This window comes from Rhinatrema bivittatum, chromosome 1, assembly GCF_901001135.1.
Source record: "Rhinatrema bivittatum chromosome 1, aRhiBiv1.1, whole genome shotgun sequence".
NCBI lineage: Eukaryota > Metazoa > Chordata > Amphibia > Gymnophiona > Rhinatrematidae > Rhinatrema > Rhinatrema bivittatum.
Genome location: NC_042615.1, coordinates 197506270 through 197524471, shown reverse-complemented (window position 1 = coordinate 197524471; position 18202 = coordinate 197506270). Strand labels below are relative to the sequence as shown.

Below are 18202 nucleotides of genomic sequence, written 5' to 3'. Positions count from 1 at the left end.
TGGACATTCAGGCCCAGGAGGAAGCAGCCTTCATTCGTGTGGTGTTAATGGGAGTGTGGGCAGCCTCCTGCCCTTTTCAGGAGTAGCTTTGGTACATCCCATTAGTGTGGATTGGCCTGCAAGAGTCAGAGGAAGGAGAAATTATTATTTACCTGATAATTTCCTTTCCTCTAAGGAAGGTAGGCCAATTCACAACTCACTCTGAGCTGCCTATTTGCTTTTAGTTCATCCCTTATATGCGGATGATGAAGTGTTATTACTGTGTATTCGTTTGAAGGACTGGTAAGTGACATAACCAGTCTCTAAGATTAGTGCATGTTAAATTGTTATGGCTGAGCTCAGCATTCCTTTTTTTTTTTTTTAAATTTTTTATTTCTGAAAATTATACAATAATTAAACAAAGAATATATTTTGCATGAAATATGGTTATAATAGTAATAGGAAATATTTTAAGGTTATAAACCACAATACATCACTATGGGCCTCATTTTCCGAGCACTTTACCGCGTGCGATAAATTCGCAAATCGCGTTAACAGCTGTTAACGCGATTTGCGAATGCAAATTAGTCATTTGGTATTCAGGGGGCGGAGTTGGGGCGGAGCATATGTAAAGCGGGAACCTGTGTATCGTGTGCGGCGAAACAGCCGCAGTGTTAGCGCGGCTGCTATCGCGGCTAATAACTACAACTCCAACCTTGCGTTATGGACTGCGTTACGGGCCTGAAAAGGATTACCGCCATCCACGATAGTCCCAGACAGCCTGTTTCAGGCTCCCGGGGGGGGTGGGGGAGAGAGAGAGAGCCTTACTATAGTGCCTATGCCCTACATAGGTATTTTAACCCCTATGGGAGGGCCACCTACTAACTCGGGGTGGGGATTAGATATGAGCGTTGGGGGTTGGGGGCCACTTTCGCATTCCACATGAGACCTACGGACTGAACAGTGGTCTCTAGTGCAGATTTGCTGGCCGTCGGAGTGAGGACGCTCACTCCAAGCGGAGATTTGGCCAACATTCTCTCCACCTAGCATGTTGTTGCCCAGGTAGAGTGTCCATCAAGCTAGGTAGAGAGAACGTTGCCCAAACCACTTCTTGGAGTGAGCGTCCTCACTCCGACAGCCAGAAAATCTGCACTAGAGACCACTGTTCTGTCCGTAGGTCTCATGTGGAATGCGAAAGTGGCCCCCAACCCCCAACGCTCATATCTAATCCCCACCCCGAGTTAGTAGGTGGCCCTCCCATAGGGGTTAAAATACCTATGTAGGGCATAGGCACTATAGTAAGGCTCTCTCTCTCTCCCCCACCCCCCCCGGGAGCCTGAAACAGGCTGTCTGGGACTATCGTGCACCGCGATAAAAGAAACCGGCAAATATCGTGCACCGCGATAAAAGACTGAAAGAGTCATCATGCACTGGGAAAACATCGCGTGCGGCGCTAATGTTTTCGTGAATGGCCGCACGCAATTTTTCCCCACTGCACGAAAGAAGCCTCATTTGCATTGGTAACGCCCCCTAATGCGTTACCAATGCGATATTGGAAAATAAGGCCCTATATGAGAGAGACAAAACTCTACATTACTATCGAACCTTAAAAAAGAAAAGTTTGGGAGAGTATTTTCTATTCATTTAGAGGAACACATTAGAACATTAATCTTATATAGAAAAACTTCTCAGATAGGCGGACCAATTACATTCTTTCATGTCCTAGTTCTGTTCAATAGCACTGTCCTGTCATCTAGTTACTAGGAACTGCTTCAAATGTTCTGGCATAAAGAAAACAAAAGTATTATTAGACTTTTTTATAATATAGCGACAAGGGTAATGCAATAAAAACGTCGCCCCAATTGCTGTTACTTCAGACTTTAATAGCATAAACTCTTTTCGCCTTATTTGAGTAGGTCTGGCCAAATCCAGGAACAGTCGTACTTTCTGACCATGGAATAGAGCATTTATATTCTTAAAATAAGCTTTCATAATAAAGGCAAAATCTTGTTCTGAGTAACATGACACAAACAATGTCGCTCTATCCACAACTTCAAAGTCCGAATTTTCTAGATATTGAGTCAGATTTTGAAAATCTGGTTTTATCTCCCTTTCTTCTTGAGAAATAACAGCTTTCTGAGTCAGGAAACTGATCTTCTTAAATGATGGAATCTTATCATCTTGGATTTTTAAAACCTCTTTAAAATATCGTTTCAACGTAAGTAGAGGCAATTCTCCCATTATCTTAGGAAAATTCAGACATCTAACATTTAAATGTCTTAAGTAATTTTCGACCGATTCCAGTCTCCGCGATAAGATAACATTTTCACGTGCAAGACTCCCAGTAGAATTTTGTATATCCTTCACATCTTGTTTAATGCTTCCACAATTTGAGACTGCTGTTGTACAGCCAAGCCTTCTTCTCTTATTATTAAGTCTAATTTTCCTTCCACATTCCCCACCCGAAGTGACTGTTCCTGTAACTGTTTCGACATGCTTGCCATGCACTCCCAAAGGAAGTCCATCGTCACCACCTCCGGTTTTATTAAATCCTCATACCGCTGACTTGATATTCCACGGGGGACTCCTTGCACTTCTCTTACCCTTTCGGCGGATTCGGGGCCACCAACTGCCCCTCCACTCTCAGGGATTCGGAGTGCTGGTTCTCCCAAAGCAGGGTTTACTTCTGGTTCAGCATCGGGGATCCCAGCTGGCACGAGGCCTCCGACGGGAGCACCATCCACTGCCTCCGCATGCCCCGATGCGCCTGGTGAAGAAGCCAACGGAGGGAGTCTAGGATCCGGCGGGGACAGAGTAACATCCCCGGACGAGACTAAGTCTCCTCTCCTTACCTCGTCAATGGGGCTTAGCCCCGGCATGGTTTGTAATGGGACGGCGTATTGGGATATAAATCTCTGCTCTGGGGTGGTACCGGGTTCTGCTGCAGAGAGTACAACCGTTCAAGCCGTCATCTTGAAAACTCTGTTCCCTGAGCTCAGCATTCCTAATTGGTTGGAAGCATGAGTGGTTGACTGTTAATAGTCATGTTCAAATTAATCAGTTTGTCCACAGTTTGGCTTTTCCAGAGAATATTGGCGGGCTGATGTCAGGGCAGGGCTTTGTCAGTGATGTCAGCGAGTCGGCTTTACTCCATCAGCTAGTAGGAGTGCATAACCCACTGGTGTGGATTGGCTTGCCTTCCTTAGAGGATAGGAAATTTTCAGGTAAGTAGTAATTTCTCCTTATCACCTTAATCGCTGGGTAGTACCCCTACAGTTGCTGGAAGGTAAAGAAACATGGAGTGGCAATGCCGGAGGGCCCCTTGACAACAAAGGAATTTACGAAAGTGGCATTTTATTCCATCTCTTGTATGTAGATGTATTTGATCTAAATCCAAATGGCAAACTCAAGAAAAATGCCCTTTCACGGTGCTCTCTGTACCCTGATAGCTTCCCTGTCACTCTTGGGCTCTCACTTATTCTTCTGGAATAGTGCATGAGAGAATATACATATACAGTATCTATAGGCTGTCTTTATCTCCTTAAAAGATCCCAATGCATCACCTTTAAGAATGTTTTCTCTCTTAGATTTGGTTTAACATGCAGCAGTATGATTCTCCAATGAGTCTAAATTTTGATGTGAAGAAACCCAAATTGTGGAAGCCTTTCTTTTCCAGAAACTTTCCATACCCTGGTCTTTCCAGTGTACAGGTACAGTATGATCATATTCTTTTTATTTTTATCATGTTGAAAAGGATATACGGTACATTTTTTGTCAGCTAGGCAACTTGCTAAGAAACCCTTTTACTTGACTTCAGTTCATATGTTGAGTTTTCTGTGAAGCTAAATATGTGCTCAATTCTGTTCCAGAGATTTGTGCCTCCACTAGGTGATTATCTCCCAAATTTCATGTTTTGCAAATTTCTATAATCATAAAAGGGGATAGTCAGCCACTATTCAGTGTTTTTGAAACACTCCAAATATTTTGGGAATCACCCCCATAAAATATTTGAATTGCACAGGAAGCAAAACTAATCTATAATTCTCCATTATCAGGCTTTTTAGCCCCATGCAGAGTGGAACCAGAAAAAAACAGGAAAGAACTGGAAATAAAGCCCAGTTTATGCTGCTTTTAAAGAGACAGTATCATGATTTGCTGCAGCACATGGTGGCAATTAACATTTGAAAAGTGATTTTGGCAGTTCCCACCTACGTGGCAAGAATCCCACTGCGTCCTGCTTTCAAACATCACTCTAATACAGTTAAAGTACTAAAACTTACAGTAAGACCCATCATTCACATTCACATATCATTTAACCTATTCATAGCACACACAGGACACAGAAATTATCAAAAAATAAAAGCGATCTGGGCAGACTGATAGGCCAATTGTTTTTTTTTTGTATCTGCTGTTATCTATTATGTTACTATGTTAAAATAAAATCCACTAAAAATATTAATTTTTCCTTTCCTTCCTGGGTATAGATGGCGGTAATGTCATAATGCCTCTATGGTTGGGGGGGGGGGGGGGGGGGATAAATGGGGCATTGCAGGTCCTGTCCTGCCTCTCGGGGGCAGGGGTCTCTTTTTCTCCTCTTACTGCACCTAGATGCAGAGCAGCAGCATGTAAGTGCAAAGTTAAAAAACAGTTAAAAGGCCAATCACGATGCTTCACAAAAACACTGAAAGTAACAGTGCAAAGCAGGAAAGGCGGCAGCATATACAACTATATCTCCAGTTGGAGGTATTGCTTAACCTCCGTTTGTACCTTCTAGCATATCTGACAGGCATCCTGTGCTATTTGATGATCATTAACAATAATATTTAGAGAAGGGGCAAGAAAAGAGATTGACAGCAGTCACTCTGGCCTCCAACTATGTCCATTTGTGTACATCTAACATGGTTACCTCTGAATTTGCTAGCATGCACCCCTGTTCAGAGCTTTGTCAATAGGAGGTGCACAGGGCATCCTAGCCTAGAAGTGCTATGTCAATATGTATAATAGATGAGACATAGAATATGACAGGGTGATGCAGTGATGGAGCCCTTGTATGTTTAAGATGATGTTTCAGTGTCTAGTGCCCCAAATATTTCTTGCCTGAGTTACGTAGTAATAAGGTCAAAAACAACAGATAAGGAATTATTGGTCTAACATGATCTGCCAGTTGCCTTGTAAAAATCTTAACCCCCCCACCCCCTTATACATTTTTCACATTCTAATAACTAAGAAATACAACTCAAAATGTATTAAAGTAGGAGTTTTTCACTGATCTACACAAACATACTCAACTCTTTCATCATGAAAGAACAATTCTAGAAATATTCCAAAATAAAGAAAAAAAAAGTCTTCACATCCTTTGACCCAATATTTGGAGGATGCTCCTTTTGCAGCAATAAGTCATTTAGGATGTATCTATCATCTTTGCACGGGACGGTGCAGTTTTTGCCCATTCTTCTTGACAGAATAGCTCAAGCTCTTTCAAGTTGCCTAGGGATCATCCGTGGACAGCAGTATTTGTGTCCTGCCACAGATTTTCTATTGGATTCCGGTCTGGGCTTTGACTGGGAAAATCGAGGCGTTCACTTGTGTAGTGGACACTACCTGTCATGCTACCAGTAAGTGCTGGGTGTTAAATGTCAGCTATTTAGTTTAGGATGGTTCATGAGGAAGTTCCATTCAAATACAGCCATTCCCTCTGTGGGGTCTGGAATGGCCGTCCCCCTGGTAAAGCAGTGCTCTGGCTAGAGCTCGGGAGGCAGTCCTTTTAAGTTGACAAAGAGTTCAGAGGTAGACAGTTTTTTATCTGTTGTTTTTACAGGCCCAGTCAGAGGAGCCAAGCAAATCCTGTTTGGTGGTCCTGACCAAGGTCAGGAGGGTTTTTTCCTTTCCAGTCCACTCAATGGCTGGTCTTGGTGTTTCCGTTCTGGGTACATTTTTTGGATTTAACCTTTTAAGGGGTAGGAGCCTTACTGGAGCCTGTACACCTCTTGGGCCCAAGGAACAGGAAACCCTGGATCTGGGCTTTGCAGGTTAGGGAACACATTAGAGATGTGAATCGGAACCGGAATCGGTTCTGATTCCGGTTCCGATTCACATCGTGATTTTTTTGTCGTCCGGCCCGATTGGGTTTTTTTTATCGGCTGCGCCCAAGCCGATAAACAAAAAACCCACCCAACAGTTTAAAACTAATCCCTTAGCTTCCCCCACCCCCCAAAACCTTTTACAGGTACCTGGTGGTCCAGTGGGGGTCCCGGGAGCGATCTCCCACTCTCGGGCCGTCGGCTGCCACTAATAAAAATGGCGCCGATGGCCCTTTGCCCTTACCATGTGACAGGGTATCCGTGCCATTGGCCGGCCCCTGTCACATGGTAGGAGCACTGGATGGCCCGCGCCATTTTTAAAGATGGCGCCGGCCATCCCGTGCCATTTTTAAAGATGGCACCGGCCATCCAGTGCTCCCTCCATGTGACAGGGACCGGCCAATGGCACGGATACCCTGTCACATGGTAAGGGCAAAGGGCCATCGGCGCCATTTTGATTAGTGGCAGCCAACGGCCCGAGAGTGGGAGATTGCTCCCGGGACCCCCACTGGACCACCAGGTACCTGTGAAAAGTTTTTGGGGGGGTCGGGAGGGTGGGGGAAGCTAAGGGATTAGTTTCAAAGGGTCAGGGTGGGTTTAGGGATTATTTTTGTGTGCCGTTTTTCCCGCCCTCCCCCAAAACGATAAGAGAACCCCACGAACAATATCGTGGGGTTTTCCTATCGGTTTCGGGGAGTCCCCGATTTCTGACGATTTTGAAAATATCCTACGATATTTTCAATCGTCCGAAATACGATTCACATCCCTAGAAGACATGTCCTCTATACCCTCCACAAGGAAGCAGTGCTTGTGACCTGCTATAAAGATACACTCGGTGTTATCTTCGGATTTTGGGAAGATTTGGTTTTCAAGAATCAGAAGGAAGTTCTGACTGCCCTTCCTGACTGAACAACAGAGTGTCCTGCTTCAGGGGATCCCTCCCATCAGGGATCACAACAGCAAAGAACAAAAAGACTGCCTCAGAAACAAAGAAAGTAGGAAATCAGCTAACTGTGAGTAAAGGCAAAGCCTAACATCATTGAAGACACTCATCAGATGCTCCCAAATCCCTGGGGCAAGAGAAAGTTTCTCTCTCTGTGCAGAGACAGTATCTGTGTAATACTGGCCAGTCGGAAGGGGTGTTCTGCCATTCAAAACACTCCCTGCCCACCTGAGGGTTCTATTTTTCCAAGCTGTGGAGGCTAAAAGTTCTCCTGGCTCTGGCCGTAGGTCTTCCTGCGCAGATTGAGGAGGAGACTGTAAAAGGAAAGATTCTGTTGTGCTGTGGACAGTGTGTTGTGCCATCTTTCATACATTTTCAACAGTAAAGATTTATTTTGGACATTAACAAAGTGACTCCAGTGACTTTATTTGGCAGCTACAGCACACACTGGGACATACAAGTATCCCTTTCCCCAAGGACAAGGACACACGGGAGCCACTTTTAGCACTCAGGGCCTTGGGAGTAATCTCCCCCCACCAACTCGACAAAGGATCCTAGGCCCTGAAAGGAAGGGTTGGTGTTCAAGATAGCCTGGGAAGATTCCATCCCTAAAGAGTAAAAACAAATACTTCTATGGACCTATCGGGGAGCAATCTGCACCTGGGGATAGGGTTATACTTGTTTCTTGTTGGGCTACTCAATTGTTTCTTTTGCTTTGTGCTTAGGATCATTGTCCTGTCAAAAGGTGACTCTTTTCCCTAGGCTCAGGTCTATGGTAGACTGGAGCAAATCGTTCCTCCCAGCCGCTGTCTTTACTTTGCATCATCCATCTTGTTCTTGCTCTTCACAAGCCTCCCTGCCCCTGCTGCTAACACCTTGACATAATGCTGCCATGGCCATACTTTACTGTAGAGATGGTGTTAGCAGGGTGATGTGCTGTGTTTGTTTTACATCACATATAGTATTGAGAACAAAAAGTTCCTTTTTGGTCGCAATGGACCACAAAACCTTCTCCCACATGTGTGCAGGGTCCCCTGAGTGATCCTTTGCAGTCGCTATGTGGCAGATCGTATGGCTTTCTTTCAGTGCAGGCTTCCTTCTTGCCACCCTCCTATACAGGCCATGTTTATGAATAATTTTGAAATTGTTGAACATTCATCATTTTCTCTAGAGACCTCGGTAGTTCTTTTAAAGTAATCATAGACCTCACAGTGACCTTCTGTATCTTTGACACATGCCTACTGACTTTAGAGGGATGGCCTGATTATGGCAGCATTGTGGTGGTGCTAAACAATTTAACTTTACAATGATAGAGCTAACAGTGCCCCTAGAGATATTCAAACACTGACATTTTCTTATAATTTCTCCCAATCTGTACCTTTGAAGAATAATATCCTGGAGTTCTTTCAGCAGCTCCTTGTTTGACATGTTTCAGCCTGTCTTCAGATTCACTTCAAACAGCTTGATTCTTAATCCAGGAGTATTCAAATCAGCTCGAGGACTGTGATTAGACTCTAACTTATTATGAACCTTGACAATTGTTTTAACCAAAGCTAATTTGGATTTAGTATAACAAAAGTTGTGAAGACTTATGCAATCAAGACTTTTTAGTTTCTTACTTATTTTGGAATATTTCTATAATTGTTCTTTCACAATCAAAGTATAGAGTGTGTTGGAGGTAATTTTCAAAAGGTTTTCCACACATACATATAGTTGTGAAAATTGGTGCTTTTATGTGTGTAACTCCTTTGAAAATTCACTCCATAGGGCTGAATTTTCAAAAGGTTTTACACACATAAATGGACTTTGAAAATTGCTACAATATGTACTTTTACATGTGCAACTCCTTTGAAAATTCACTTCATTGTGTTGATCAGTGAAACAAACTCCTTCTTCAGTGAATTTTGATTTTATTCTTTAGACAGTAAAATCTGAAAAATGTACAAGGGTTTCAAGACTTTTACAAGGCACTGTTGTTGCCTGATTTGGTACCCATGATTGCAGGGTTTTGGCCCACATCCAAGGACTGTTGCTACTATAACTGGACTAAAGAAAGTTCAAAAGGGATATAAAGACAGGGAATAATTCCTGTGTAGTTACAAATGAATGCTTATGGTACCTGTTCCTAGTCTTTGTTCCAACTGAGCTGGAAGCCCAAAGGAGTAGGAGTAAGAGTAAGCTACCAGATCAAAAAAAAAAAAAAAAGAGTAGTCTTCTTTCAGCATAGCCCTGTAAAATTCAGAGCCTGTTTAAGAATGGAGTAGTTCCTGATTTCTGTAATCTACCTAATGAAACATCCTCCTTTTAATTTCAGATTAAATATGCTGTACTTTTATTTACAAATCCATTTTTTTTTGTTAGCCTGAAGAACTAATTTATCATCCTACTGATAAAGCTTCTGCTGCAGAACTACAAGACAGGTAATAAAAGTGAATGGACAATAAATACAGTAACTATTTTTCTACATTGCAAAGCATAAACCAATTTGACAGATAACCATGTTCTATGCAGAATTGAAAAGATACTGAAGGAGAAAATCATGGACTGGAGGCCAAGGCACCCAACTCGATGGAACAGATACTGTACTTCCACACTTCGACATTTCTTGCCTCTGCTGGAGCAAAATCAAGGAAGAGATATAGGAGATGATCATCAAGCAGAGCTGCAGAAACAACTAGGCGATTACAGGGTAATGGAACAAATCTGGATACCATTTCATCCTCACCATATTAATCTTGTATTAGAAAAAGTATCCAGAAATACAGAAACCAGTGAGGATTAGTGTATAGACAAATAACATGTTTGGGAGAAAAATGAATAGTGAGAATGCAGAAGCAGAAGTAACTAAAAATGCAGTACTACATAAATGAACAGAAAGGAACCTGCAAGTTTGAACAGGGACTATTTCTAACGGAGAACTAAGATACAGTAGGGCAGTGCCTGAATACTTTGCATCTGTACTTTATAAAGGTTAAAGAAATCACATTCAATATTAACATTGGTATGTTGATGAAATAATTGCCATCCTTAGCTAGTAATAAAAAGCCCACTCAGATGGCCAAAAGCCTAGCAGATTTGATTATAGATTTGAGTTGGATCTCTGTGTACATTCTGAGAAAATATTATTAGCAATTCTTTGCTAAAGTCACACAGGACAAAAGGTTTGGTGGCTTGGAGTTTGGAAGAGTAGATCAAAACCATTTGTTCCCATAACCAGAAGACTTGCTGGAATTATTTTGTGGGAGACCGAGCGATGTTTCCCTGGCTGGAGACAGAAAGTCACACTGACTCCAGCCTTTCTGGTGCAGATAAAACTTTATTAAGCAAACACAATACTTAACAATGGACTTCCTACTTTAGCAATAGTCACTTATACATGCAGGGGCTGTAGCCTGCCTTGCTTCTGGTCAATGTACACTCCATATATGCGACCAGACCCCTTCCCTACCTGTAAGTTGTTCGAATTGGCAGATGACACTGAGAAGCTGCTAAATCATTTTTCAGAGAGCAAATGGGAAGAGTATCAAATAGGGATACTCTGCGCTTATAACCTGGGTACCTTGGCTACTCTGATTTCAATTAAAAACTCTCTTTCCCCCTAAATACCAACATCATTACAGTCTCTATCACTTTAACATCAGAATAGTGGTGCTTGAGTGGGTAGTCATTGGCACAGGTGTACTTGACACAGCACCAGACAATGTTTCAACATCAGTATTACTACCTATGCCCATAGTGCGGCATGTTTTATCGCCCACATCATGGCAGGAACAGTCATCAATTTCAGTGGAGCTCACAGTACTGCTCTGCAATTATGCTGATGTCACCCATCGCCCATTGTGCATCTCATCTGCGTGGATTCCCTCAGTAGCCGGTGCCCAATGCTACTGGATGGCATTCACTGTCGACCATTTATTTATTTATTTAACATTTTTCTATACCGACCTTCATGGTTAAATACCATATCAGGACGGTTTACATCGAACAGGGGTAAAATAACTAGATAAAGGAAGAAAAAACAAAGTTACATTACAACGAGGACTGTGAACTTGGAAGCTTAGGAAGCTAGAAGAGAAATATAAAGTTAAGTTAAAGGGAGAGAAACAAATTCCGGACTAGAGGTAGTCCAGACTAGAGATAGTCCACATGTTAGAGTCGGTATCCATGCTGTCAAGGTATTCAGAGGAGGGGAGGATCCATTAATCATGGGTAGATAACGCCTAATGTGTATCCCAGGGTTCTGGGAAGGCTTGGCGGAACAGCCACGTTTTGAGTTTTTTCTTAAAAGTTAGCAGGCAAGGTTCCAGCCTAAGTTCTGCAGGGAGGTTGTTCCAGATGGCTGGGCCTGCTGTCGAAAATGCTCGGTCCCTGGATGCGATGAGTCGTGTGGCTTTGGTTGGAGGGGCTTGTAGCGTTCCTTTGGATATTTCTCTCATTGGCCTGTTAGAAGTATGGAGTATGCATCTCATCTGCGTGGATTCCCTCAGTAGCCGGTGCCCAATGCTACTGGATGGCATTCACTGTCGACCATGGCTGAAAACACCTGGTGTCCAGTTGTGCATGGTGCCGATACCGGACAGCACCCACTGCTGTTCAATGGCACCTCACGTGGGCTATGTGCAGTAGTCAGTATCAATTCCCACATATGTTCTGGACTTGAATGTGCACAGGCATCTGATGAGGTATGGCTCTATCAGTGCATCAGAAGAGCTGATGTCCCATGCTAGGACTGTCCCACTCCTTCTTAGAGACTGCCCTGCCAGAGCATGCTGGCAGGAGGCAGGGGAGGTTATGTCATCCAGCACACCAGAGGTGATGATTAACTTAGGCTCATGGAGACTAATGTGATCCTCACAAATGTGAGAAGGATGATCTCCTGCCCCACCTCCCCCACAAGGAGCCACCCGGTGCCTCGACCCGCGGCCCTCGAGCTCAGCGCACACTCATCAGGGTAAGAGCCCCTCGGCCTTTCTAGGCCCGCCCCGCCGCCTCCATCAATGCTCCAGATTCAGCCCTAAGACTGCCTTCCACGTCATCGGGAGCGAAGAGCAGGAACAGGCCTTAAAACTGCCTGCAGGCTGCAGGTGCCGGGCATCAAGGAGCCTGCCCCTTCGCGCAGCCCCCTGAGACTCCCTCACCCCCACCCCCACACCAGTCTCCAACCCCTTCAACCTCCTTAATATTATCCCACTACTAGAACCTTCCTCCCTCACACACATCCCAACTGCCCTCCTCCTCACCGATCCCCAATTTCCCTGCCATTTTTAAGCCTGCCACATCCCTCCACTCATTCTCACCACCCACATCTTCACAATTCCCCCTACTCCAACAACTCCTCTGCAGTATATACACCTCCCCACTCAGCAAATCATGCTAGCTCACCCCATCCCCATAATTAAACATTCAAGAAATGTAAAGGATCCCAAAAAGAGGACTACAGGAAAAGAAAATCTGGTAAAACTGAGGAAGATGAATAAATAAATCAAGAAAGCAAAAAGTCAGGTGGAAGAATGGATTGCCAAAGAGGTAAAGCAAGGTGACAAAACATTTTTCAGATATATGAGAGAAAGAAGAAAGGTCCGAAATGATATAGTGAAATTGAAATGTGACAAAGATCAATGTGTGGAGAGAGACGAAGAAATGGCCAAAATATTAAACAAATAGTTCAGTTTGGTGTTCACTAAAGAAGACCCTGGAGAAGGACCATCGCTTGTTGACAAGACTGTGGATGGGGTTGGAGTAGATGAAACTCCATTTCCACAAATTAATGTATGGGAAGAGCTAGGAAAACTGAAAGTGGACAATGCCATGAGGCTGGATGAGGTACATCCCAGGATACTGAGGGAGCTCAGAAATGTACTGGCGGATCCGCTGAAGGACCTGTTCAGTACATGCCTGGAAACGAGAGTGGTGCTAAGATTGGAGAAGAGTAGTGGTGGTCCCACTTCCCAAGAGTGGGAGCAGAGAGGAGGCTGGAAACTACAGGCCAATTAGCCTCATCTCGGTGGTGGGAAAATTAATGGAGACTCTGGTGAAAGAAAGGATAGTGAACTACAATCCTGTGGGTTGCTCAGCCTGAGGCAGCAATGATTTACTAGGAGAATGTCCTGACCGACAAATCTGATTGATTTTTTTGATTGGGTGACCAGAGAATTGGATCAGGGAAGAATGCTCAATGTGATTTATTTGGATTTTAGTAAAGCTTTTGATACGGTCTCACATAGGAGACTCATGATCAAAATGAGAAGCTTGGGAGTGGCTGCCAAGGTAGTAGTGGGGATTAAAAACTGGTTGATTGAGAGATAGCCTGCAATGGTAAATGAAACCTATTCTGAAGAAAGATCGGTGTTAAATGGAGTGCCACAGGGATCTGTTTTGGGACTGGTTCTGTTCAGTATCTGTGAGTGACCTGGCAGAAGGGAAAGAAGATAAAGTTTGGCTATTTGAGCATGATACTAAGGTCTGCAACAGAGTGGACATGCCTGAAGGAGTAGAGAGAATGAAAAGTGATTTAAGAAAGCTTGAAGAGTGATCAAAGATTTTGCAGCTGGGATTCAATGCCAAGAAGTACAGTCATGCATCTGGGATGTGGCAATCCAAAATAGCTGCATGTGATGGGTGGTGAAGACTAATGTGCATGGACTGGGAGAGGGACCTTGGTGTGAAAGTATCTGATGGTCTGAAGGCGGAGAAGCAATGTGACAAGGCAATAGCTAAAGCCAGAAGAATGCTGGGCTGCATAGAGAGGAATAACCAGTAAGAAAAAAAGAGGTGATAATGCCCTTATACAGGTCGTTGGTGAGGCCTCATCTGGAGTACTGCGTTCAGTACTAGTGCCAGTATCTCAAAAAGGATAAAGACAAGCTAGAGGCGGTTCAAAGAAGAGCGTCCAAAATGGTGAGGGGTCAGCATTGGAAGACTTATGAAGAGAGGCTGAAGGATCTGAATATGCTTTCCCTGGAAGAGAGGAGGTGCAGGGGAGATATGATAGACTTTCAGATACCTGAATGGTTTTAATGATGCACAATCATCAAACTTTTCCATTGGAAAGAAATCAATAGAACTAGGGGCATGAAATGAAATTTCAGGGAGGACAACTCAGAACCAATGTCAGGAAATATTTCTTCCCATAGAGGGTGGTGAATGACTGGAATGGCCTTCTGGAAGAGATGGTGAAGATGAAAACAGTGAAGGAATTCAAAGAGGCATGGGATAAACACTGTGGATCCCTAAAGGCTAGAGGATGGAAATAAAGAAAAGAGTGCATGGGGGTAATTTGCTGGTGTGGCAGTTGCTACCTTTAACAAATACGCCTTGATACTGTTAATACAACTCCATCATTGCTCTCTGCTTCAACGGCAGTGGGAAAGGGGGAATTGGATTCAGACAGCAACCAAAGAGGTCCCCAACGTTTACGGTTTGGGGAACAAATAAACATGGGGGTAACTTACTGATGCAGCTGTTACTACCCTTAATCACTAAGCCTGATACTTTTGATGCAGCTCCAACATTGCTCTATGCTTCCACGACAAGGATTAAGGGAAATTGGATTCAAAAGCATCCAAGGGCCCTGACTTTTACGCTCTGGGAAACTGATAAGCATAGGGGTAACCTGCACAGTGCAGCAGATACTGGCATAAGCATAAGCTTACTGGGCAGACTGGGTGAATCATTTGGTCTTTTTCTGCCGTCATTTCTGTTTCTTTGTTTTTTGGTGGGTGGCAGCGGGGGAAAGAAGGTTTCTTTAGTGATCTGGAATTGGATCTCTTACATATCTTCAGATTTCTCTGCTTCACTTTATGGTGACTGGACAGTTTTATACTAATACTATTCATATTTATAAATGTATACTGTACTGTTGCATCACATGGCACATAAATATTCACAGGTCTCTATTTCAAAAGGATTAAGGAAACAGGAGAAAAGAGGTCATAATGCGTATGAGTGATGGACATGAGCTGTGGGGTTTCAGCTTTCATAGTACTGTATCCTAACCATAATGCCTTAATGAAGTTAGGGATTTTACAAGGTTTTGGAAATTGTAGCTTAAATTTTATAATTGCTTTTACCTGCTGAAACATTTATTTCCAATTTACCTATAATAAAAAAATTAAAGAATACAAGAATTAAACTAAGGGGTAGATTTTAAAAGATGCGCACAGTTCCCGGAGCATGCACATGGACGCGCTTATTTTATAACATGTGCACGCATGTTATAAAATTGGGTGGCCGTGTATGCAAGGGGGGGATGAACTTTTGCAAATAACATGCGGCGACGCAATCAATGAGCGGACTGGGAAGGAACTTCCCTAACCCCCCCCCCACCACCACCACACTCAACTCCCTCCCTCTTCCCCTCTCCTCCCCACCCCTTAAACCCTATCTATCCTTTTTTTTTTTGTTTTTCAATTTACTTCAGGGCCGGAGCTGAAGTAAGTTGTGCGTGCCGGCCGGCTGTCGGCATGTGAGTCATCAGGACAGCGTACAATGGCGCTGTCCCAGCCAACCCCCCTCCCCCCGCCCAGACCCTGCTCCCCGGCCCGCCCCTTGAAGAGGCCCGGCACTTGTGCATCTACCGGGTTTTACACGCGCAGGCCTTTTAAAATCGGGCCTTTAATGTATTTGAGAATTATGTGTAATGATTCATTAATGTTTTCTTTCCCCCCTAGTTTTCTGGATTTCCTATTCACGTGGCCTTTTCTGAAGTGAGACCTCTCATAGAAGCTGTGTACAGCACAGGAGTCCACAACACAGAAGTTCCCAACGTGGAGTTTGCTTTGGCAGTGTATATTCATGCTTATCCAAAAAACATACTTTCTGTGTGGATATATGTTGCTTCACTTATTCGCAATAGATGAACCTATAAAATGAGAAAGCAGTTCTTTGCAAACCATAATAGCACACTGAAACATTTATGAAATTACCTGACCCTTAGTCTGGTGGACCAAAATCAAGTTCATTACTTGTAATTTCAAACATGGTTAAATTAGCTTCAGGGGACTTGTCAATCAGCCATTTTCCTTGCTATTAACTGTGTCCCATAATTTATGGTGAAGGCTATGTTAGTCAAGTTTTAAGGATATGATTCAAATTGTTTATGGCTCTTTATTTCTACATATTAACTGTAGAAACCTTTACCAATGAGATTTTTTTTTAACTTGGTTTTAAGACAGAAAATTATGTTATAGTAAAAGCATATTTAGGAGAACCCACAGTTTAATATTAAAGAATCATGTTTAACAGCTTTAAGTACCTAAATTTGTATATTTGTTCATTATATAATTTTTACAAGGGGCTTGATAATAATGTTAATTTTCAGTAACTGATTAGTCTGTGTATAGATGCAGATTCTGATAATTTCACATTTTGCAAACAAAAACTATTCTGAATTACTGTAGCAACACTTCATTTAATTGTGTATACTATATTGTTAAATTATGTATTATGCACCTTGTAAGTCTTGATTTCTTAATGTTTTTCTAAATATTATAAAATATTTTAACAGAAAATTGTAAACCAAAATATAAATGTACTTTTAACTACTTTACAAAATGGTAACCCTTTTAAATAATAATTTATAATAGCATGTGAATGTGTATCTATCTATCTATATACTATGTGATATGCTGCTATAACGTGAAGAAGCATATTTGTCTTTAATTAGCAATTTGCATAGTTAAACACGGGTTTTCTGTCAGGGAATCACATGCTGTAAGTTTTCAAAGTCTTAGTTGAGAACTATATGGGTAAAAACAGGTGTTACTCGATTATCCTAAGTAAAGATACATTCAACCTGATCTGGGGAGCTCACCTAAATGGGCTGCGTACACAGGGTCCCTGATCACTCTAGGGGGAAAAAAAGACTTCATATCAAGCTCCTGGAGTTAGAGGAATGTGTTATGCTTTAAAGGTTTTCTGAATCACAATGTAGCTCTTCAAATTGTCTTAATCCACACGGAAAATTAGGTAGCCATAGACTGCCTCAAGAAGAGGAACTTGGGATTTTGCCAAGTATCTGTGATACAGATTGACTACTGTTGGAAATAGGATACTGGGCTTGATGGACCCAATATGCCAGTTCTTATGTCCTTCTGTGCTGGGAAGCTGTCAGGATGATCTAAGAATCACGTATTTGGCACCTATGGAAAACAATCTGGCAGAAGTATCAAGTTGCCATTTGTTGTCCTTGAGATTTATGTCAAGGCACATCTCATTGATAACCTGGTCCATAACATTGTAGCCCTGACAGGGAGGATAATTCAGAGTTGGTAGACTTCAGATAGTCCATGTTGAGAATATTGGGCCTTACAACTATGGACTGTTTTATGTAACTCTGATGACACTTGACAATTTGATACAAGCCCAGTGGCCCTTAACATCTTAGTAGGTTGAAGCCACCCAGAGATTGCAGGACTAATTTCATGTCATGGAAGAGCTGAGAGACTTTGGCTTGTTCATGCTTCCTTTCTAAACTCAATACCAGAATGATCGTACAATGAATTCTATGAGGCTATTTTAAGAGGCTGCATACCCAAAACCTTTGGGTCTCACCAGCAACCTTTTAGAGTTACATGCAGTTCTAAAAGAGCCTTCAGAAAGCAGATAGCCAATAAAATTATCATAGTGCAATTAGCTTTCTCCTAGGACAAGCTGGTTGGTAGTCCTCACATGAGGGTGACATCATCGGATGGAGCCCAGCACGGAAAATCTTTGTCAAATTTTCTAGAAGCTTTGACCTGCACACTGAGCATGCCCAGCATGCCACTATCCAGGCATCCCTGTTGCACTGGAGGTGGACCCTTGGACTGGTGCAGAATTGGTACGACCCTCCAGTTGGACCCAGAGAGCGCCTGCCACCAGGAGGCGGAGTACAGGAGGAGACAGAGGCTAGCTGGAGCTTCACCAATAGCAACCCGGGGTTCTCTCAGGTTGAGCCCTTGGTTGCCCGGGCCGCCTGGTGTTAGGTGGGCCTCCAGGATTCCTAGAGAGGAAGTGCAGAGGAGTGCCCACCATGAACAAGGGTGCACGGTCGATGTCCAAACAATAATGTCCAGAGGTCACAGGAGGCCAGAACAGAGAGTCCGAGTGTATAGCGAGGATCAAGGCCAGAGTATCAGTTCAGAATGGTCAGCCGAAGCAGGGGTCAGTACCTGTAGTCAATCCGGAAGTAGTCAGGTCAGGCAGAGGTCACATTCCAGGC

The 18202-nt window shown here is 43.2% G+C and overlaps 1 protein-coding gene across 1 annotated transcript in view; it reads left to right on the top strand.

Annotated features, from left to right (window-relative positions):
• Positions 1-17943, top strand: part of CC2D2A (coiled-coil and C2 domain containing 2A) — a 404582-nt gene extending 386639 nt beyond the window's left edge. Inside the window, exons 33-36 of the mRNA XM_029590744.1 lie at positions 3567-3689; positions 9364-9422; positions 9514-9691; positions 15672-17943. Of these exons, the coding sequence (XP_029446604.1) occupies positions 3567-3689; positions 9364-9422; positions 9514-9691; positions 15672-15860 (549 nt within the window). The 3' untranslated portion in view covers positions 15861-17943. The remainder of the gene's footprint in view (positions 1-3566; positions 3690-9363; positions 9423-9513; positions 9692-15671) is intronic.
• The last annotated feature ends 259 nt before the right edge of the window (positions 17944-18202 follow it).